The sequence below is a fragment of the Nylanderia fulva genome, unplaced genomic scaffold (genome assembly GCF_048542155.1).
Source record: "Nylanderia fulva isolate GAGA-0341 unplaced genomic scaffold, ASM4854215v1 Scaffold21, whole genome shotgun sequence".
NCBI classification, from domain to species: domain Eukaryota; kingdom Metazoa; phylum Arthropoda; class Insecta; order Hymenoptera; family Formicidae; genus Nylanderia; species Nylanderia fulva.
In genome coordinates, this window is record NW_028190275.1 from 626,802 (window position 1) to 652,186 (window position 25,385).

Here is a 25,385-nt window from a genome sequence, read left to right on the forward strand (position 1 = left end):
AAGCTTCTAGAGTTTTAAAATTGATATTAACGTGTTTCTGGATCCTTTTTTCCAGTGTTTTAAAGAGTTTTAAATTCAAGAGAAATGTTATATCTATATGTAGAAAAATAAAATCCTTTTAACTGCAGCTTATGTATTAAATAAGTTTCAGATTATTGAGACATTAGAATGCGATTAAATATTAGAATACGAAAAATACTTACTACTTTTTTCAGTATTTGATATGCTATTGTTAAATATAATAATAAACCACTCTAAAGAATATTGATACATAATATCGATACGTTGTAGATCAACGATACAAAAAAACAGTATTTGTGCCCGATTTGCTACTGGCATGTATAATGATCTTATTAAATCGATATTTGTTTGCGTAAGTTCGGCAGACTCCATCTTTATCTATATTTAAAGAAATATATTAAAATATGTTTTACACATACACACACACGCACATCTATATATAAAATTAAAAATATAATTCTTTTTTATTACTTGACCTTGATTTCTTCGCTCTTAGCTTTAGAAGCTTCCAAGGTAAGAATCAGATCAATGTCATCAACTATCGATTCTTCGGATATCGCGAGTTTGTCCAGAATTCTATGCTCGATTGCCTTTAGATCTCGTTTCATTTCAGCACTTGATACAATAAGTGTGTTTCTTTCTTGTTCGAGATCAGGACGTTCTTGTATCGTAACTAAAGAGAGCATCTGGTCGACAAGACCACTGTAAGGGTTATATACATATATAATATATTTGAGAATCAAATATTAATCTATATCAATTGGGGTTGAACCTATTTTTTTTCATCAATTAAGATTAAACCAACTTTATTTACTTTATCATATTTTTTCCTTTTAAATTAAAGACTAGGTATAGTAATTATTCAATTTTATATTAATTACATTTAATGATATTTAGAAAATAGAGTAGTAATTTTTTTGAAATAAAGAGGAAAAATAAATATGCACATATTATTATTCACATGAATATATATATTAAATTTTTTTTGTCTTAAAAATGACGATTAAAATTCTCATTGCACACAATTACTATTAAATATAATTAAATGTTAACTTTTATCGCGAAATAATAATATATAATAGTAAAAAGAAGTATTTTATAAATTCTATAATATATATGTACAAAATTTACGACATGTAAGAAATTGAATGCAAAGAATTTAATATATAAAGTTCGCATATATAAGAAAAATATTTGCACATATATACAGCGACATTTTTTTAAAAATTGAAATCTTACCTAACAGTAAGTGCAAAGTTGACTATTAGCACTTTTACCGCTATTTCTGGAGTGTAATGCGGATTTGATAATTTTGTAGTTAAAAAAAGACGAAAATCGAAGTTGTAAGGTACAATATTCTCCCCGATTTTGATACTCGATTGTCCGGCATGCTTGAATAATGAACGCGTAAGAATCGGATCTAAGGCAGCCTCCAATTCGGTACCAACGTTTTCGATTAAACAGGGTCTCCCGACTTGTACACAAATTTTAATGATGCGTAAAAGGTTCTTATCTGTTATTTTTACCACTGCAAGTCCGATTCGCTTGTACTGAAATTAGGAATAATTTGGTCGATTAAAAGAAGTTAAGGTCTTCTATAAATCTAAAAAGTTATGACTTATTCTATATTACGTTATACGCAATATGGTTCCCGTATATTCATATATACATATATGTATAAAAAAAGTATATATGTGTTTTAGCAGATAAATTCAATAGATTCCAACAAATATTATTTTATTATTGGATAAAGAAAAAATTGATGCAAATAATAGAACATTCCAGTAATAAATTTTCATTATAATAACAACCGTCATAAATTATTGTGATTTTATATGATTATAATTATGAATGTATCTTCAATAATATAGCTTAGCAAATATCAGTTTTACGCTGTATTTTATTACGAAAATTTCTCGTCAATAGGTATGTATAAAATTCATTGTAAATTACGCACAGAAAATATGAAAATATTAAAATCTTATTGTGTATTTTCGCGATATGATATTTACCATATTGCGTATCCATTTATTCGCCTGTGATTGAGGGTCAATGAAGAGGGGCCATCGATTTGAATGCATTACGAGAACTGCGTTCTCGACGGACATAGCATCCCTTGGTAAACCATCAATGTGCCAATTTCTTATCTCCATCTGATTGCCGAGTATCAATACTGGTTTGCTGCCAGGAGTATAAGGCACATCATCGCCTAGAGCGTTGTACCAAATCGCTAGTAGTTCCTGACGATAGGTATCCGTGAATGGCGTCAAATACGCTATCGCGCCTATAATAAGACGAAAGCTTTCAGCAAAGGAATTGTGTGAAATGAAGCTTGTCCTGTTGTTGTTAGAATAGAGCTATTGCAGACATTCGATTAAGCTGATGAATCTAAAGCTTTGTTGATCTCCTACGTTAATGGAACAGTAAACAATTGGAACAACCAATGAACTGTGTACTATATATGTATAGAGTGTTATTCTCGATGAGGTTTATACTGGCAAGAGATCAATACTAAATACACAAACACACGCGCGCGCGCGCACACACACACACAATATATACAATATATATATATATATATATATATATATATATATATATATTAATAAGAATATTTGTAAGTCAGCTCTCCAATTTTTTTAAAACTCCATATTCATCTCGACTAAGAGCCAAACGCGATGTTATTGCGACAAATTAAGATAAGAAATTTTTGGAAACTGAGGAATTTGAATCCTATGGTATATATATATATATATATATATTATAATATTTAGCAATACTATATAAGTAATAAGTTTTTTACTTCAAAAAATAAAAAAAATAATTTAATGCAATTAGAAAAATTGCTGTAATATTAGAAACAGAAATTAAAGATTTGAAAGAATTTTATGTAAATTATTATTAATTTTATTTAATTGCAGAAGATGAAGGAAATTTAATATTAAAAATGATTACTGAAGAATGATGTACTAAAACTTGCTACAGAGTGTGATAAATTTTTCTCTTATATCTTTTTTGTAAGACATAGCTAGGATTTTATTTTCTCATATCTGATAGAATCAAGTTAATGTCACCATTCTTTACAAAGAGTAACTGCCCTTAAAGCCTAGCGAGAAAATTAGATCTACAAGAATGACTGATTTTGTTATACCGTAAATGTCATGTTAAATCTGTTAAAGTAGATCACACAGGGTTTTAGAAAACGACATTCTTAATAAACTAGTTTGGAAATAATATATGATAGATTTTATAACATAGTTCTCAAAATATTGAATAATTATTGATGATAAATTTAAATTATTTTACATTATTATTTATTCATATTCTTTGATAATAATTTATTTTTAATTTAATGTCATTTTTTGATAATATTAATTATAAACGAATGACAGGAGAAAAGAAGAAAGAAGAGAAGGAAAGCTTTGTTTTACTATGATCCATTATTATTATGACCGAGTTGTTGTTTTAAATAGATTGAAATATAATCAGCATATTTTTGTCATATTAAATTCATAAAAAATTTAAAACTAAATGTTAAGACATTACAATTACAATTACTAAAGACCAAGTTTTTTGTTGTTATATATTATCCGATTTTATTTCGATTAATAATACAACGGATTTATATAAAAAGATCTCCTTCTCTTCTTCTTTTTTTGAAAATATATAGATAATTGATGATTCTACTTTTTTCATACATAAATAAAAGTGAATAATTCGAGCGAAATAATGATTGAAAAATGTTTGCTCGCACCTGACGATAGAAGGATATCACCAATAGCATTCTTTAAGGATGCTTTTATATCGTCTACCATGATGATCCATCGCTTCTGTTCATCTGACAAACCAACGATCAGTCTTACAGCTCGAGCCATTCGTTCCTCACATAGCTGTTTCTGTCTTTCTAAGTCAGCCTTCTTCTCTTCTTTTTCCCGCAATTGATCTTGCAGTTTGTCGATACCTTCTTTTATATCCCGCAGTCTGTTCATAGCGGTTGCAACAGTTTTTTCAGTTTCAACCAAGATCTCTTCAGCTTTCGCCAAAGCTATCATTTTGGGTGTTACTCTCTTATTTACGAAGTAATAGTTGTACATCGCGTGGACCCACAAGCACAAAGAGTGACAAGCTTTCGAAACTTCAAGCACCTATCGATATTGTAATTCGCTGATTATTTTGTTAATTATGGTAAAATATTAACAGGAAAGGAAATATATCTACAATGTTTACTATCAAATTACATTTTTCAATAATTTTGTATTTTTATATATTTTTCTAATGCCGTTGACAAACATTATTTTAGAAATAAAATCAATATGGATTCTCTCTGCTTTTCTCTTTTTTTCTTTATTAATTTTACATAAAATTATTAGAAATTACTTTATTTGCACGATTTTATATATATAATTTTTTTAATGTAAAAATTTAATCGCGCGATATAGAGAAATCTACTATAGGAATAAGTAAAAATAAAGTATTAGTAAATTTCTGGACTAAATATTTCGTAAAAAAGAGACAAACACAATCTGATGAATATAATTTATTATGATACAACTGTAGAGAGATGTTTACCTTGGCTGGTTCGAAATTGGGATTTTCTATATAATCCTTGAGTTTGTTGATCATTTCTTCCGTAATATCTTCTTTCTTAAAATGCTCCATTGTGTACAAAAAATGAATGGGATCTGCTAACATCTGACTTCCAGGAGTCCAGTAATCTAATATTTTTTCGCCGGGTAGTTTTCCAGGGAGCTAATTAGATAGTCATATGCCTTATAAAGTCTGTGTAATTAAACTAATCAATAATCGCATTGTTCTTCTTTCAAAGAATTAATTGAAAGCATTTCGAAAGCAAGAATTCAATTAATTAAAATATAAATTTTAATAGATATTTTTAATTTTTTAATAAATAGGAAATTTTGTCAAAAGGACACTTTAAATAATATATAATTTTAATATATAAATATATATTATATTATATTAAATAAAATAAGCAGAGATAAGTAATACTAAAAATACAAACGATAATAACGAGAATAATAATTATTATATCGCATAAAATTTATAATTACGTTTGCATACATATTGCAAAATAAAGAATAGATAATTGTTTCCTGTTTGGCGAAGAAAATTACTTTATATTATTTTTTCATAATTATGCACACGCATTAAACGAACCTTATGTGGTTTTACATTGTTTACAATGCACATTGCTTCAATCACTAAAAGCACTCCTACTGGTGGCCTCTTCATCGCTTTTACTTCCACAATATCGTTCTTATTTAATGCTTTCAAGCTAGCCTCGGCAGCTTCGAGCATTGGTTTTATTTCATCTGTAAATATATAAAATATATAATTTATATAAACAGGTCATTACAGTTTTGCGTACAATTCCTTTCAGTATTATTTGAACTTATCTAAATATGTGTAAATCTGCGATTTTTCTCAAATATATTCTTCAGATAAACAGAAAATAATCAAGATTATGAGACATTGACTTCATAACTCTTCGATATTTTATCTCTGATACTAAAAATTTTTTAACAAGAGGCTTTCATAGATTTATATATGCCGAACTTTTATTTTTATTTATTTGTATACTGCATATATACATATAATTTTTTTACTCATGTTTGCGAGCTGCGCATAAATACTTATGTATATGCACTCGCGTGAGCTTTTACGTTCGTAATATTACAAAAACCCTTGTCGAGATTTTGATATTTAAACTGCGTATGGCTGAGCAATACATTTTCCCAAAAGCAAAAAAATAAATAACATATTACATATTCATTGTTTACATATTTCAACACGATATTCTGCAACACGATAAAAATATTATTTCCAACATACTTCTATATTCCCAACAGATTTAAACTAATTGTAAGTTATAAAGATACAGACGGTGAGAGAACTAATCACGTATATTGATGAGTAAAGTTATGCATTAAAATTTATCTAGACATATGATAGTTAATAAACAGCTCTTCATAAGATAATGAAATTTTTGAATATAAATCCTAATCCTCTATGTATACAATCTTTTATACATACGATAGATATAATCTATATTCCGAAAATATCAAAATCGAGTAAATTCTCGAATCATTCTAAAAATAAACATACTTCTACGTTAACATTTCAAATGTAAATATAAGTTGAGAAATGTTTGAACCTGGAAAGGATAGATAATTTTATTTGCTGTCAAGTGATTCACAAAGTATGCATGATGAGGAAATTATTATTTGAATCAATATAGTGCGTTTGATATTCTTTTGTTATTATAAAATATATATAATAAAAAAAGAGAAATAAATAATAATAAAAAAGGTGATTAAAGTGAGATTTGCGTCTCACGTTTTCTTGTCACGTCTCTTTTCTTAATTTTGTTGCAAATATTTAGTGCTGTGCAAATGCATACAATTGTGTGTAAAAAAATATGAAGTATACTGCTCTCGCAGAGCGAGAAGTTTCTAAGCTTAATAAGAATAAAACGCACTCAAATCAGCTTCCGCTTCATCTCTAATCGTTTTATTCTCTGCCTTCATTTTGGATGCTACCGCTTCTTGTTGCATCGCTATTAGTTTGGCATTTTCCGCTTCAATCTACAACAAGTATATATATATATATATATATATATATATATATATATATATTTCCTGATAAAGCATATCTCTTGTAAAAGATGTATTAAATTGTATGATATAAATATTCAGAAATTGAACAGCAAAAATGATTGAATTTATCCTGCCTATATAAAGTAAAATTAATATTAAAATAATTTTACACAGGCAGATAAATTCAATCCATTGTTACTATTTTTTCTATCGAAACATGCAATTTCTGAACATTTATATTACACGATTTAATACGTTTTTCATAAGAATATACTTTAATTTAATATGTTTTTCTGAAACAAGATTGAGGAAAAGTAATATTATTATTAAAATAATTTTATTAAAAATATAAAAATAAAATTATATAATAAATGCATATAAAAATAATATTGATGTAATTATAATTGTAATAATTATTTCCTATAATATTAGATTGTAATTCTTATTTCTTATACATATGTATTTGTCATAAATAACATTTATAATTATTGAGGAAATGTAATAGTTTGTTAGGAGATTTTTTGATCATATTCCTTCACTTTTTCAAGCTAGAATTTTTTATTTTATTTTCCCGGCATGGACATTTGATCATTAAAGTTTCGAACATGTTTTTTATAACAATTGTGTACTTTCCAAACAAATTATTTAACTAAATAAAAAGTAGGAGAATTTTTTATCAAAACTCTTTATCATATATGTTTATTTATAGAACATAATTTTGCTTTGATGCACAATCAAACAGCTAAAAAAACTGAAATATAATTTTGTCTTAAAATTACAAAGAGTTTTAATTGATATGTACATTTTAATGATCAAAATTTACTGTATGTTATATATATTGAAAAATACCTGTTTTTTTAATTATAGCGATATCTTTTCTTGACAAGTTAAAAACTGCAATATTTTGTTTAAATATTATTATCCTCAATCAATATCTCATACTTTGTCTCGTGTCGTAACACGAATTTGAAGGAAATTTTGTTAACATTTTAATTTATTCGAAACGTTACAAAATTAAAACTATTTTAATTAATAGGATTAAGAATAGCTAAAAGGTCATTTTTTGCAAAAACTTGCAAAAGCTTTAAACAATTTTATCAACATCGTTAAAAGTTAATGTACTAGATTATCTCGTTTTATTATATATCTTTTATATAATATATAGATGTCTTACAAGTTATCAAAGAGATTATGAAAGATCAAATAAATCATGAAAACTCAAATCTTCTTTTGACAATTCAGATATAGATTTTAATTATAAAAGTATAATTAAAATTAGAATATTAATTAGACAAGATTCTTTGTTAATTTATAAGTTACATTTTTTTGTATGAGAGACGACATTACATTTGACGAGGATAAAATTTTCTTCAACAAATTAATGCTTACCGTGTCTTGGGTAATTTTTTGTATCGTTTCTACTGTAGCTTTCGTTGCTTTTTCTATCCCAGGCTTCATACGTTTTAATAGCTCCTGCATATCTTTAACTTCTGCTTCTGTGTTCGTCAGTTTATTTAATCCTATTTAGGAAAGGTGCGTGTTCAATTACAAAGACACAACTGTATGCTGATTTATGCAAATCAGATGAAGTCATTTGCATAGCCTTGTGTTTTAAAGTCAAGACAGGGACGCTAAATTTTCTTCATGATTACATTTTAAAGCTCTATTAGATCTCCATTTTGCCACGATGTTAATAGATAAGAATTAAGAACATAGTTTCTCTAGAATTTTCTCTATTATGTATAATGATATTGAGATAATTTATGCTTCTTGTTAATAATAATAGAATAAATAAAATTAAAATGCAATATAAATAAAATAAAATTAAAATATTACATAAATACATATTGCAGGGAGTTAATACAAATGAGATATTTCATTTCCTATCTTCTAACATGCGAGTAATATCTGCGATCTGCCAACTCGATATCACAAAATTACCACGAGCTGCCGTCAGACAGTCGGCGTTAAATTTACGAACTGGAAAATTATCGATAGCGGTCATTTACCTTTGACCTATGACATCCGTCTCCTGTTACGTTCAATGTACGCCGCCGATAAAATAAGAAATGGAAATTCAATAAAACAATGATTTTTGTTTTAACCCAGTTCAGTTTGAGTACTTTAAATTGAAATTAAGTTTAATTGAAGTATAATGCTAAAGAGAAATTTTTAAAATTTTATTTCTCAAATCTTTCACATATTTTATATTATTTATTTTATTCGCAAAATATTAAACGTTTTTATAATTTTGAAAATATTATTTTAAAATTCTTATAGAATGTTTATATCGTAAAGAGTAATATATCCTATACATTGTTTGATATTATATATCTAAAAACTACATTTGAATTAAGATATAATTAGTACAATTTATATTCAAAATTTTTCTATATATTTTCTAGAGCAATTGAAGCTATTATTTTAATTTTATTCAATATTTATTAATTTTTCAACTTTACTCACCGGTAGACAAATGAGTCATCGAAGAATTTAATTCGTTTTTCTTCTTTTTTAAGAGATTACTATAACTGGACAATAATTCCAAATACGATGTAGGAGTGACGTAATTATGACGATCCAGTTCCTAAAGTAAATTTTATTCGGCATAAGATGTCTATCTTATATGCAAATAAAATTATATACTCACTTTCAAGAATCGATCACTGGCGTCGATCACGCTGGTATGCATACATTGACATATCCTTACAATAGATCGCAAAGTTTCATCTGTGATCGATTCGTCTTTGATATTCAACAAAAAATGCGTTGCTACGCTCTAAACAGAAATATATTCTAGTTGATACTCGAACAATTATATATATCCCATTTTTTCGTAATATAATTCAAAATATTCATTTTCACATTTTTGTGACAAGTTTCATGAAATTGACAAATTATCTATATGCGTTATATGAACATGCTGCAACTCCCGTTTTCGTATGTAAGATTTTTACTATAAAACATTTCTCCGAGGGAGATCGGAAGCGGAATTAAAAAAAAAATAAATAATATTTGTATGCATATCGCTTTTTATTTATTTATTTATTATTTTACAAGTCTACTGAAGCTTCTAATATAAAAAAAATTGTTTAAAATATTCCCAATACATAATGCTTCATATAATATTAAAATTTTATAATAATTCTGTCAATAAACTGACTACATTTTATTAATTCTAGATTTAAAACTTACTTGAAATTTATATACACACTGTATATAATAATGATAAAATACTGTACAAATACATGTGTACAGTAAATCAATATTGAAAATATGTATAATATTGATTTGGAGGGTATTTTTACTAAAACGCTTTTATAATAGAGAATTGCGGAGACAGATATATTTTTAGTCATTTCACGCTTTATCGTATTATACAAACCTGAAGTACGGTATCCGGCCAGGGGCAAAACCAATCAATCGTACAGTAATTTACTAGTGCTGGGAATTGTCTGATGCGAGCGCGAAATATATCTCCAATCGGGCTAAATATTGGAAATGTGTAAGAACACCAAATTAATTCTGCGCAAATGTATGTGTGATTAAAAATGCAAACATACAAAAATTGTATGTTTTATGATTCGGCAAATAGCAACATATAAAGAGATATTAATTGTTGGATGATTATTAGAATGCAGAATGTAGTGCATTTGCAATAGAATTTTTATGACGAGGGATTGAATAATCAATCAATTAATTATGAGTGATTTATTTATTTTATGAAAAATCGATATAGATATGGAATGAAGATTCGTTCTAGTTTGAACATATTAGTTGAACGATCAATATTCCATTATTTCCTCGACTTTGCTGCCGCGTTTTCATATTTTATCTACTTTTACGTTTCTCGTCAATGTTTTAAAATTTAATCTTTTACATATTATCAATTTTTATCAGATTTTATTATACATTGTATAGATTATTTTAAGTTAAAATAGCTGCATAATGTTACAATTAAAATTGTTATTCTCATGTCTTTATAGTTTATAATTTGACATTTATAAAAAAGGATGCATAATAACATTACTCTGCTTCCTAAAAAGTTTTTAATTTACTCCTTTAATTTAATAAATTATATTAAGCAAGATACAAATTTTAATGTTTATTTTCACGGAAGATGTTCTTCAAAATTTTGAGTAATCTAAGTTTTGAAATTAATAAGATATTACATATAGAATGTATAATTTGCTTCAAGTTAAATTTATGTTTGTTTTTCTTAAATTAATATTAGGAACTGAAAATTATTATAAAATGAGTAATTGACTAATTTGATTAATTTTCAAAATAGGAATCATCGTTATTATATATATAGTTTATTATATTTTATACGAGAGATAATAGTAATTTCTATATGAATATTAATAAAACAAATAAATTTTCATAACTTATCCTTTCCAGATCTATTGATCGATCCTTAACATTATTTCGTATTATGACACGGCACGTGATATGATATTAATTTCACAGCTATTAGACTCGTATGACACCTAGACTGGGTTTGCTTTGACGCTTATAACGCTGAAAGCGTCCAAAGCGAACGCAGCTCTACATCAAAATCGTGTCTACTTGTCGTAAATGTCCCAATCTTACGAATCTTTACCGTAGATTTATATCGTGACAAATGATAATTCAGATTTGCGTGACTTAATGTTCAACATTTTAGAACTACTGATAAGAGTGATATATATTTTTTTTGTTTCCACAAAAAGTAACATCACATAAATTTGCGTATAAATTTCTTAAAATTGCAAATTAATCATTTTATAAATAAGAAAAACGTGGTTTTAAAATTTTTGTTATTGTTAGAAATAATTATTCAATTAAATTTCTTTAAAAATGCTAAAATGGTATTAATAATTATATAAAATTTACAAAAAAGTACCTCATTGTGATGACAATATGCAAATTATTTCTGACTCTCTTCAGATAAGTGGAAAAAAGATTACTCTTGTTGATTGGTAGGCTAATCTCTTGTACTAGCGCTCGCATTGCTTGATAAATTTTGTCTACTTCATCAGCTTGATATATGTTCGGAATATCACCACTATTTAAAATGTTGTTCAGGTCCTCCAGCATGGAATTATTCTTTATCTAGAAAAACGTATACGGATTACATATCAAACATGTAAAAGAGAAAATAGCTGTAATTATAATATATCAATATAATCTCTCTGATTTAATTCTGAAGTAAAATAATTTAATCCGTTTAAAGCGGATAGACATTTATTTTCAATGCAAAAATACCTATAGCAGAATATATAATTTTATTATTATTATAAAATAAAGCATTTTTTCTTTAAAGCACATACCATGTGTTTACTGCAATATTATAAGTGTTTTAAGAAATTCCTTATAAAATTATTATTTGCGTACTAATGTTGCCTTGGTTCCTTTTTTATTGAATGTTATTTATTATTTATTATGTTAAATACAAATACGAACAAAGATGCAGACAACAGAACATGACGAATTTTTTATTCAAGTATACTCAAAATTTTAGTTGACAACCTGACTTAATTTTACCTGCGTGTCAGAAAACAGAAAGACGATAGACTGATTCCGTAATCCTGCTTTTAGCATTACGTTTTTGATATCATTTTGCCAGTCATAGGTCGTATATACTTTGCTAATTCCAATCTGGAAACAGTTATACTCTTGAATGTGCGATGCAAGCTTCGTCAGACTTTGACGTCCTAGTTGGGATAAAAAAGTGTTTTGCTTCATTCGCATCTTATTCTAGACGCAATATTATGAACACAATTTCTTTAGTCAGCAAGTTCTTTAAATTGAAGAAGCAAGAAGTCAATATGAAATTTATGGAAATACAAAGAAAAGAAAAAAATATTCAAATGTCAATTAATCAAATGAATAAGCTGTTTATCGAAGCGATTACGCGGTTATACAGAATATTATTAATATTAAAATTAATATTCTTACGAAGTCAGTTTTAAATTGATTTCTAAACTTACAAAAAATATGCATTAGGTATAATTACATGAAGCATTTAGTAAACATTTAAAATTAATTCTTAAAGTTGATTAATTAACTAATATCTTTATCAAACGCATCTTTTATATACGAGAATTTAAATTAATTTTAAGATTACTGTATTAATTATAGAATTATAGAAATATTTTGATATATTTTAATCGTATGCAATATATGCAGCATACCTGAACCACCCATTCCTAATAATAAGACGTTTCCTCTAGGTTGTCGAAGAATCCGCATGATTCTACAAATGTGATTCATTGCATCTTCAAATAGTACTAATTGCATCGGCGATGTCGTTGAGTTATTATAATCGTCCAAAAAATCAAGTAAAATTTTTTCCATCTATAAATATATAAAAAAGGTCGAAATACATTTTATTAATGATAACTTATAAAAAATTTAAAAAGATAAATATATAAACTTTTTAAATTTTATGGAATCAATATCTACTATACATAAATTTTACGCTATATTTGCGTTTTTAATAATATATCTTATATGAAATCATACACACAATATACACACTTAAAAATTTAAAAATATTAATTATTAAATTATATATATATATATATATATATATATATATATATATATTTACTATTAATTATTAATTTTCTTATCAAGTTTTAATAATTAGTAATTATTAATTTTATAATTAAATATTTATACAAATTTATTGAAATACTACTTTAGTAATTTTACTGCTGTCGAATCAACATCTTGAAAGGTACATTACATTATTTTTATATTATTTTAAATTTCTTTGTTAACAACTTTGTAAATTATTGTTTCATATCTTAATCATTGTATATTTTTATTGTGCAGTTACACTTAAAAAGGACCCGTACCTAAGGGTCGAAACGTAGTGTTTCTAATTAAATTGTACTGGCCAGTTAGGACGAAATTTCAATAAATTTGTATGGTTTTACACATCATTGGCGACTTTATTAATTTTATTGTTATTAAATATTTATATTAATATTATATATGCATACGTGTAATTATATACATATTATGTATTATAAAATATTAAATATATATTAAATATTAAATTTAAAATTGTTCTAACTATAAATGAAATTAATTACTTTTTTCATATCTGTTATCTGTTCATATTCTTTCGCTGGGCCACAAAAGTCACCATAAAATAATAGTTTCTTCCCAATAAAATTATCGATGTCACAATGGAAATTTTTGTTTAATATTTCTCGCAAGAATTTATCAAACCATTTTTTATCTTCGTCATCAATTAATCGATCACTGAAGACTCGAATATTTTCATGATACCAAAGTAACAATAATTTTTCTCGAGTCTATATAAAAGAAAAAATCAAGTGACACAAATATGATACATATATATATATATATATATATATATATATATATATATAGGATAATATCTACAGATTAATTAAATCTATTACAAAAGGCATGACACATGTAAATTGTTGTTTTAATCCCACAAACGTGTTTTTACTTTGTTTATCTGGGCTGTACAAAATATCCAATTTCACGTCAGTATTAAATAAAGTATTCAACTTAATTAAAGTCATCTCTATTTTAAAACAATCAAAGATGAATTGCAAATATACAGCAATGTTCCTCGATTTATGTATAGATTACTTTACTTTGTCACGTATAAAAAAAAACCATTTAAATAACATTTTTTATTTCACTTTTGTGTAAAACAGATTAATTCTTTTTTTATCTTATTTTAACTTTTTAATAACGCCTGCTATATTGCCACGAGCGCCGCATATGCATGAGCTAAAACTGAAAGAAAGGTTTGTCTGATCATACACGTGTTTTAATTACTCGAGCACATAGACTTTTATCGAACAATTCTTTTCATGGCGCAGAATAGTCTGCTATTATCGACGTATCTTTGTTTAAGCAGCTTGTTATTAATTCCGCGACAATTTTCCTTTCAGTAAAATGCAATCAATTTTTAAATTAGAAAGTTAATATAATAATACATAAAACTTATACTAACTAGCATTTTTCTTGCGTCCGCCATAAGTACACCTTGGAATACCTTACTCAAATCGCGGAGATTGAAAGTATAGTGGGATTTATTAGGAGTCGGCAACATTTCGCTGCATGTAATTGTAAAAATTTTTAAAGTAGCGTTCACTATATCGTCCAGCATATTTCCAAGTTCTGGTGTATTTGACAGCCACGAATTAAAAATGGTTTTGAAGATATGCGACTGTAAATTAAATATAAAGCATATCAAATTAAATAATTATATTTATAGATATATCTATTTTGAATTTTAAAAATATTATCTTATATACAGATATTTAATTTTTTTTTTCATAAATATAGAATAATTACATAGCATTCATTTTTATATCTAAATATCTTAAGCAATAGGAATTAATGTTTCTTGGCATACATTCCGACTCTCCACTCTCTTCTATTTCGCATTTAATTCAACATTAATTAAAATTACACTAATTTTAAATTTAAAAGCTGTTCAAACTTTTTCATTTAAACTTACTTTAATAGAACTTTAATCTTACCATTACGCAAGGTATGTTCAATGTTAATTCTTATAAGATAATCTAATAGAATTTCTCTCGAAATATCTCACAAAAATCACTTAAAAAATTAAGTTTTAGTTTTAATTTTAATTCAAAAATTATTAAGAGAGAACATAAAGTAAGTTTTCCAGTCAGGGTGTCTAGCAGTCATGGAAATTTGAAAAACCTGGAAATGTCAGGGAATTTTCGGATTTCTGGAAAAGTCGTAGAAAAGTTATGAAATTTTGTGACTTTTTGTAATTTTTTAAAATCCTTTAAAAATGACATTTGTTGAATTGAAAATCAGGGAATTTTACCGCTTGGCTTTGACTAGACACCTTGCCAGTGATAAACTTATTCTAACCACAGATTTATATTAAAAGACGATCATCACCCCACTGTAATTAAAATCTTACTTATTGTTTCAATTTTTTATTACATTCAGTATTAATTATATCACTCTTATATAATTTAATATTTAATTAGCCAATGTTAGATAATATCTAAGGATACTAGAACTGAAGAAATTCTCTGCAAAGGGTACGAATACTATGAATGTATTTGACACGAATATTTAACCAACGGTATTTAAACGCGGACCCGCCTCATCGACCTTGGACGAAACGTACACAGAAAGGTCTCGCGGGTGCGCAGAGTCGGTGAGGTTGATTATGGTCTTCATTATATCAGCCGAGCAGGTGATTATGATAAATTATGGTCGATATGGTCACGATTTACGGCGTCTAATTGCGGCGGGCACGAAGGAACAAGGCAAACAGCGGCTATGATGCCACGGTGTTCCGTCTTTTCCAAAGGGTCGCGATTACTGCGCTTGGGCGTGGATGCCGATTCAATGGAAGAAAACTTGACGACGCAGTGGAAGGAAACGTACATGTAGTCAAGTAAGTGCACTTTCAAGCGTAACAAAATCTGATGTCGGAGATGATTTTTCATTGAATTTCAAGCTTGACACGATAAGTCAAATCGTAATATTCGTTCAATATTATTCGATAAATGTCTCGATTCTGAATTTTCTATATAAAATTACAAGACTCTTGCCTAGTATTCGTCTGTAAAGTATCTCATATGATATCTTATTCTGTTAGTTCTTTACTGATAATTTTTATTTGTGATTTCTCTCTCTTATCGATTACACAGGCCGACAAAAAAAGCTTTTTTCAAACCCATAAATCAGATTAAGTGACCTCGAAGATTTTTCGTATTCAGGGACACGAAAAACCTTCGGAGTCACTTAGTCTGATCTATGGGTTTAAAATTTGTCGGCCTGTGTTATCTTGTAAATATATTTGTGTACAAATCAATATATTTTTAATATAAAATATAGTTAATTTTTAAAGTATGTTGTTAAAGATTTTAATAATTAAATTTTGTAGATTGAAAAGTATTATATTATACATTTCAAAGAAGTGGATTCATTATTTTTTTATATTTTTATAATATATTGCTTTAAATAATAGATATTAAAGTATAAAAGAAAAAAAATTGAACATTTTTGAGATGAGCGAGAATTTATTCAATCAAGGATTTTCTTTTTACTCGACAATTATAACTTCAGAAAAATCACGCGCGCGGAAATTTCACGCTTTTATTTCTAGACAAAAATAATGTGATTGATACCCTGAAAGATCGTCGATAAATGCAAGCAATTAGCGTATTCAACGTGCAATTTTACAAATACCAGCATACAACTTACTTTGATGTCGTCCTCCATTTCTAGAAATGCAATAATATGGAAATGTCGTAGAAGTCTGGCAGTTATTAGGGTTTCTTTCACCTTCGAGAAGTCCCATAGCAGCGACAAAATTTACGTCCTCGATCAGCCTAAAGGATCCAATTTCTTTTCTGTCGTACCATCCTGCAGAAAACTCTTTCTCTTATTTTGGTATATTTTATTACATTATATAAATAGTTCATAGAAAGTATTTTTAAATAAAATTCTAATAAGAAATTAAAATCTTGAAAAGTTTTTGGATTTATTGAAGCTTAACTTGTTAAGATAAGGGAATGGATGATATGATGTTAGGAAGTTTTATAGAAACTTCCATTATATAACTCGCTCGATATCATGGAAAAAGACTATTTTGATCATATTTATATTGAGATATATATCAGTGATATCGAATTTCGCCGTATAAAAAGGTCAACTGTGATTATATCAATACCTTGAAGATTATATATTGTTCTGTAGGTTATTAAAATTATTTTACTAAAATTCTGATTTCAATACGCACAAGTGTATGAAAAAACACATATTTAGTAATTAAAATTTAGGATTAGCACATGTTTCATTATATTTTTATACACAGATATTTTTATGGTGGAGGTATGTAAATATTACCATCTCCGTGTTTTCAATTTTTATATATAATTTTTTTAAATATTCATTTCTTTTTAAGTTGTTTCAAGAGCTTTCGAGGATCAAGATTAAAATTTTCATTAATTGAAGAGTTATTTTGATCTGCCTCTGACGTAATCGTAATACAATTTATTTCTAATGAAATCTTTTAAATAGGATTTTAATAAGATAGGAAATACGAAGATTACAGAGTAATCCCGAGTAAAAGGTACTTTGCGATGTTTTGACGTGAAAAGAAAATGTTATTTTTACTTAATTTTTGTTTCTATTTTTATACATTGTATAATTTATGAAGTGTAAAACTATTTAAGAGATATATAAAATTCTAAAATATAGTTTTGTATTTTTTTTTATCAAAAAATGAAGAAATTTTAATAAATGATTGTTGTATTACTTTGCAAGTATTTATAATACCAAATAATCTAGATAATTGTTTACAAAGGAAAATAAAATAAACATATATAGCTAGAATTAGAACAGAACAGTTATAATAGTAGTTAAATTAGAATAGCTATTAACTAAAATTATTTATAACTTTATAATTTTCACATCAACTCTTAGTACTGACTAAATTAGTTATTGTATTTTTTCGAATGTTACTTCTAATTAAATTTTCTTGTCATTGTATATTTTTTAAATCTATTAATTTATCACCTTATCAATGATTCGTGCATCGATGCAATTAATTAAATGGGTTATTAATTTAATTAATCTCGCTACTTTTCTCACCGTTTAAATCCATAAACTGTCGGATTAATTCAATCGGTGGTTGAGCGCCAAACGCATCCAACGTCGGCATGTTGAAATCGTCGATAAAAAAAATTTGCTTTTTCAGGATCGGCGGCCCGTAAATACCTTTACGTCTCTTGTCTAATTTCGCGTCAATTAAATCCTGCGCGAAAATAAATCCGGATCATTAATCTCATTTTCCGTTTAAAAAATATATAATATTCCCTCTCCTGTCATACTTGAGTCTGATTCGCCGTAATTCGCGCCGAGAACGTCATGAAGTCGCAAATATATTTCTTCGGCATGTTACGCGATAGTTTCGTCGACACCGTCAGGGTTTTGCCGCTTCCGGTTGGACCCACGCAAAGTATATTTGTCTCATTAATGAGAAGATATTCAATTAATGCAGCGTTTCGCACGTTGTCTGCAGTTGGCACTTCGATATCTGTAAAAAATGTTATTTGTCAAGAGATGTTGTCAAATATGGAACATATACTGTTTTAAAATAATAAGGGATAAAATATATTAAGTATTACAATTTATTCAATGTTGTATTGCATAACAAATTTTGCAATCTATTGCACAGCGTAAATATTCGGACATTTAAAATGGTCCTTTACATACAACATATAGTCAATGTCTTCTTATCAATGAAAAAAATCTCTTTTTAATAGCTTTCTTTTAGGAATAAAATTATATTTTCTGAAAATTTTTTTAAACATCGTATATTTTTTTATCATTCAATTTTAAATATTTTCGCGATTAGATCTATCTCAAATTAAATTAAATTGCATTTTAAATGAAACAAAAATATATAAAAGATAGAAATAAAGCTCTTTCTGTATGTTCTGCTTTCTATCGCGGTTATATGATTTGGTTTTATCTTCTTTTTATTGTGTAATTATTGGTAATTAGTGGAATAGTAAGTTAAATTGTTAACTAATTACCGAATCTAATTAGCTTTGCGAGTTGTACAAATATACATACTATCTATTTAACAAATATACATATCATATGTTTACATAAATTTATTTCTAAAGAAATAGCTGTGGTTTACCGGTATATTTTGTTTCTGGCATTATTCTGATGAGTGGAATTCCGTCCAACCACTTGTACCACTTTGATGGAATTGGCTCTTGACCTTCGATAGGATCGGTGAATCCGCCATCGTGCAATCTTAATATATATGATATATAACATATTATTTGATTCAATTAAGATATGATGTAATGTATTTTACTATAATTCAAATTATTTACAAAAAATTATAAATGAAGTGTAAATAAGTAATTATAAATGAAGATGGTCTATATTTTCGTACAAAAAGAAAAGTTTAACAAAAATTTGTTAGTTTATCCTATTTGTTGTTACAATTTAATTTTTACGTTTGTGTGTGTTAATGTAGATATACTATTTTATTGATATAATTTTAATAATATTTAAATATCATATATATTAGTAAAATTATATTAATGTGAAATACAGTTTTTAAAAAGTATAGTAATAAAAAGATTACATTTAATTATTTCTATTTTTAAGCATTAAGCTCTTTTAAGCTTAGTTTTTTCTTGGTTTTTAAATTTTCTATTTTTTCTCTTGTCTTTTAAAACTTTTTTATCATTCAAATTTAACATGTTAATTCCCACGTTAATTGAGTTTTTAAGTAAATAATTCCGAAGTAATAAACATCGGCATGAACGTCTTCAGAAAAAGGTTTATTTTCTTAACTTATTTTTTTCTTGGATTATTTTATATTTATACCTATAATCAAACACAAGACCATCTTCTGGAAACGGTGTTTTATGTTGGGCATCCTTTTGCACTTTTCTCAGCCAGTCACTAAATATACGTCGACTTTTATAATCGCAAGTAGCACCTAATCCCCAAACAATAGCGAAAGCTGCCCATGGTGACAGCAAATCCGCTAGGATACAAAATATTCATTGTCAATATATGTGATTTTATATTAATACAAATACAATATCGGAATTTTAATTTCTCTCGCTAGTGATTAATAATTAATATACTAAAATTTAATTAATATTTAAATATATTAAATATACATCTTTGCATACAGGCTTGATCTTTATACGTGAGATGCTTATGCAGCAAACTACACAGAACTGATAAATAGAAACAGAGCGCATTTTTGTGATAATATATGCTTAAATGTAAATCGAACAACTTTATATATACATATATTTTGCTATGCATATATTGCCATTATATTATATGTGTAATTATATAATATGATTTAAAGCAATTTAAATTTTAAATTTAAGTTACTATATAGCTTAAATTTATTATTTATGTGTCAATACTCATGTACAAAGTACATATTAAGTTAAATCACTTGCGGCTTACGTATTGTTCTTTGGAAAGCAAAACTTGGTAATGCTTTTCCTTCACGGCCAGCCATCGGTCGAATTCTGAAGTTCATTAAATTTATATAAGATTGAACAATGGCGAAATCTACCGTATTCACGATTTCTCGTAAATTTTCTCGTATAATTTTTAGACCAGGAAGCACTAGTTGAGCTGTTAAATCCGTTATTTCTTCGATATAATCGCTCATAGTCTATCAAATCGTAAATACTTGTTTTACGTAATTGCATTTTATATATACCTAATTAAATAATGTTTCACATTAATTGCAATATGCATAAAATAACATTTATTTGGTAATAATTGAAAACTTATAAGAGATAAATTCGGGAATTTGAGGATTTAAAAGTAAATCCTTTCTAAAAAGAGAGAGTAAAAGTATTAAAAATTTACATTTAAAGTTTATTTTAAAAGTTTAATTTAATTTTACTAATAAAAATTCTTATAATTTTATTTCTGTAAGATAGACTTAGAGCATTAAAAAATTGTTTAAATATTTATTTAAGAAGAAATATGCTATTGATAAATACGCTTTCAAAATTATTGCATGATATTAATAAAATAATATTGTCTATTAAAATAAATTTATTATTTCTCCGTTTTCAAACTTTTCCAATATATGAAATGTATAAAATAAAGGCTAAAAATATACCAGCGGAAATACTTTTGTGAAAATATTGATTTACCTTTGGTAGCGATCGTATCCAGCAATCGATTAAAGGTTGCAAACCTACATTTTTTGATTCTATATATACCATACCACATCTGTTTTTATATAAAAATAGAAACTTATTATATAATTGGTCACATAATTCTAATTAATATTTTAATCAATATAGAAAATGGTAAAATACAAAAGGTAATGTGAGCCGAGAAGCGCAGGATGGGCAGCAGCAATTAAATTTATTTCTTTGAAATGTAAATTCGACTCACAGTGCCTTTTATATTTTACCTGTTTATGTTTATTATTTGGAGTCATATTCACTTCCTTTTGTATTTTAATCAATATACTGTATCTTTATTAAAAAGGCAAACATTCATTTATTATATTTTAGTCAATATTTTCGACGTATATTAATTATATTAATGTTGCATTTTTGCAATTGATACCATTATTAATTTCTTCCATTATAATAATGAAATTGAATTTTATATTACCTAGAAATTGTAGCCGGAGAAGCTACTCGAAGATCTGATACTTCGAATATCATGGTTTGAGTTGGCAATAACTTTATTATCTCTCCTGATGTAAGACAAAGCTTTTTGTTATCATCCAGAACAGTGTTCATATTCTCTATCCAAGCTGCATCGACCGGTCCATCAAAAATGTACCAACGTTTATCATGATCAGCTGCTATTATATCTGCTCGTATTAAAGTTGGCAATATTCCGTCTATCCTGAAAATCGAATGTCCATGACAGGTATCAGCACTACGAATTTCGTATCTATTTTTAACAATTTTACAATTTACACACACACAAATGTTACAAAAATGTTGTATATTTGTATATGGATTAGCAAATTGATCTTTATATATGTATTAATTCTTTATATGTTTCTTATTTGAATACGTATGTATTTATTAATATCTACATATGTATATAATTAACTATAAATAAATTGCGGTATAAAATAATTTAGCAAATAATTTATTAAACTTGATATAAAAATTATTAATAATCATTATTAATTATATAAAAATGAAATGTAAAAATATTTACATAATACTTTTTCTGATTTTTAATTAAAATAAAAGAAAATTGTTTAGATTAATTTAAATACAATGTATTATATATATATATATATATATATATATTTGAAGTAATGTGTAAGTTTAAAGAAGATTAAATATATAGACACACATGTATGTGTTATCTGAAATATTTTTATATGTATTACAAATGTGCACATTGTGTATACATATCGTTGCTTAAAGCTTAAAACGAAAATAATGAAAAAGTAACAACTAATTACGGGCAATTATTTTAATGCATACATTGAAATACGTTGGACATTTGTTTATACAGAACATAATAATGGAAAAAGGAATTAAATAAATGTCTTCGAACTTCGAATATATCAGATTACAAAAGTGGTAATAGTAATTCATTATTATTTTAATACTTTACGTGATGCATTTATTTCCAGTGAGTATTTTAATTAATTATATTATAGACGAGATAACTCTTTGATAATTGTAGTATCCTATATTATTTTTAATATTATAATTTATGAAAATATATTCTTAAAAATTATATTAAATTATATTAAAGGAAAATTAAAATGTATTTGATATGGAAAAGAAATAAAATTATATAAAATACTATGATATTAGAAAACATATTTGTTTGAAGAATTTAATATGTTTAATGACGTTTGTGTGGAATTAATTATCGTAATTACTTGAAAATTACAAGCAAGCAATGGCATGCTAATGTCGAGTTTATTTGTGTTAAAACACATTTAGAGCTACAATAGCTATTGTAGCGCTAGATAAATACATTTAACATTAAATTTCACGAAATATTTGAGTTAACGTAAAAAGTACTTAATATATTATACAAATTACATGAATATTAAAATAAAAATGAAATGAACGTTAAATTATTAGAGTTTAATAGCAGATTTTTTGTTAAAATTTTTGATATATAAAATCGGGACGTCACTATATATGTATATATATATATATATATATATATATATATATATATAATGTTAATATTACATTACGATTCTGTTATGTAACATTTTGAGAAATCCGCTTTAAATTGTTTAATAACATAGAAAAAAATTATATTTTAAATTAAAAAATATTTAATATATATATATATATATATATATCGGCCAATAGAGCCAAACGCAATGTTATTGCGAAAAATTGCGAAAATTAATTTTTTCACTAATTAGAAACTTAGGAATTAGTACCTTATGGTTGAGGTCTCTAATTCCCGTATTCCCCTTTTAATCCCTCTGCAAAGAAATAAGCGAGAAAAATATCAGTCCGAAAATCGACTGAATCGGGAATCGAACCCGAGTCCTTTCGCTTGCCGGGCGACTGCTCTTCCAAGGGGAATACGGGAATTAGAAATCTCAATCATAAGATACTAATTCCTAAGTTCTTAATTAGCGAAAAAATAAATTTTAATTCTAATTATTGTTTAGCTAAACAATTTATCATTAAAATTCAAAGAATTTCAGATTCATGGTTTTGGCATATAACATAGAACACGTACATATATATTTGCATTTAAATAAAATTCAGTTTTGCGGTGTCACGATTTTAGCGAAGTATCGACAATGTATCGCTTACCATTTGTGTGTGCCCGGGTCGTATTCGCCATACAATTGACCCATTGATATAGCTTTTGGATTCAATACATATGAAATAACTGCAGTGAATGGCTTGCCACTTGGTTGTGATTGACCTTTTAGATTTGTACACGCATGTTTCAAGACTTTGTAACACTGAAAAAAAAATCAAAACAGATATACATATATATTTGTCAATTATTTGCACGTTAATCTCTATATTTTATTGAACATTTATAAGAATATTATTTTTTCTTAATTTGCAAAATTTAGTACATCTAAGATACATAATTTCCTCATTTATTATGCTATTATCTTCAACGCAGAATAGTCAACAGAGCGATTAAATCGCAAAATTAAATCAGAATATTTGTAACAAAAAACTTGTTATAAAATAAACATCAATGCAAATCAATATTAGATACGTAATGCATATTCTGGGAATAAATATGTTTAATATAAACAATAACTGTAACACATTCGTACTGCTACAATTGTTCTCGCCATTTTGTATTTAAATTACATTTCACTGCGATAGTAAAGCTTGTTTTAAACTGTCGTCTGTTTCTATTATAGCGTATTTTAAAAGGCTTTCTCTCTTTTAGAAAGCTAATCTAATTATATATGTGTAATATTAATTATGAAAAATTTCCATTTTTATTTTTCAGAAATTCTAACAATGGTCATTTTGATTTTTAAATTTATATTTTATAATCATTTGCTTTCTACAAAATTAAATGATTAAATATACACAGAATGTGCTATAATCATGCACAGGTATTTTATTATAAAAGATATTGTCATCACATTTTTTTTCTAGAAAAGTTTCTAGAATAAATTATAAAGGTGTTTTATGGTATTATATAAATACGTAAAAGCCTTCTCGCAAATTAAATATTAAACGTAATAATAGATATCAGACCTTTTTTTTCAGTCAATTTTTTTTTATAAAAGAAGTAATTATTTACAAATTTTATATATGAGACTTTCTTCTAGAAAAAAATATCTATTCAAAAATTAAATTTTAAAATAAATTGCAAATAGTTTACAAATAATTATAGATAGAGACAGTTAAATAAATCGTACAATTTAATTTTATACATATATGCATGTATGTTTTAGATTTAAAGAGAATATGCATATTATTTATGTATAATGAAAATTTATGTATAATCCCTTACATATTATTACAGATTACTATACAAATATTAATCTTTTATATCGTCTATGCAAATTTGCTTATTAATTCTACATATTCATATATTGATAAAATATAATTTATTCATCAGTAAATACAATTTGTAATGTGCATAGAAGCTAGTAAATTGTTGCTTCTCAACGTAACACTAGTATTGGGTTAGTGACGAAACCAACACGTACGAAAGCTAACATAGGATAGAGTTGATTGCGAAAATGATTGAAATTGT

At 26.3% G+C, this 25,385-nt stretch overlaps 1 protein-coding gene across 1 annotated transcript in view; it reads right to left on the minus strand.

Moving 5' to 3' along the window:
• LOC114930627 (dynein axonemal heavy chain 1) overlaps positions 1 to 25,385 on the minus strand; it is a 97,084-nt gene that overhangs the window by 10,033 nt on the left and 61,666 nt on the right. The window contains 27 exon segments of the mRNA XM_085482654.1: positions 204 to 399; positions 498 to 723; positions 1,261 to 1,571; positions 2,034 to 2,305; positions 3,776 to 4,166; positions 4,591 to 4,770; positions 5,197 to 5,351; positions 6,518 to 6,623; positions 8,025 to 8,155; positions 9,102 to 9,222; positions 9,286 to 9,414; positions 10,021 to 10,123; positions 11,521 to 11,729; positions 12,162 to 12,331; positions 12,812 to 12,974; positions 13,721 to 13,945; positions 14,626 to 14,841; positions 16,872 to 16,937; positions 16,939 to 17,033; positions 18,264 to 18,426; positions 18,503 to 18,708; positions 19,321 to 19,439; positions 20,025 to 20,187; positions 20,628 to 20,841; positions 21,335 to 21,413; positions 21,807 to 22,046; positions 23,960 to 24,114. Coding sequence (XP_085338780.1) covers positions 204 to 399; positions 498 to 723; positions 1,261 to 1,571; positions 2,034 to 2,305; positions 3,776 to 4,166; positions 4,591 to 4,770; positions 5,197 to 5,351; positions 6,518 to 6,623; positions 8,025 to 8,155; positions 9,102 to 9,222; positions 9,286 to 9,414; positions 10,021 to 10,123; positions 11,521 to 11,729; positions 12,162 to 12,331; positions 12,812 to 12,974; positions 13,721 to 13,945; positions 14,626 to 14,841; positions 16,872 to 16,937; positions 16,939 to 17,033; positions 18,264 to 18,426; positions 18,503 to 18,708; positions 19,321 to 19,439; positions 20,025 to 20,187; positions 20,628 to 20,841; positions 21,335 to 21,413; positions 21,807 to 22,046; positions 23,960 to 24,114 — 4,804 coding nt within the window.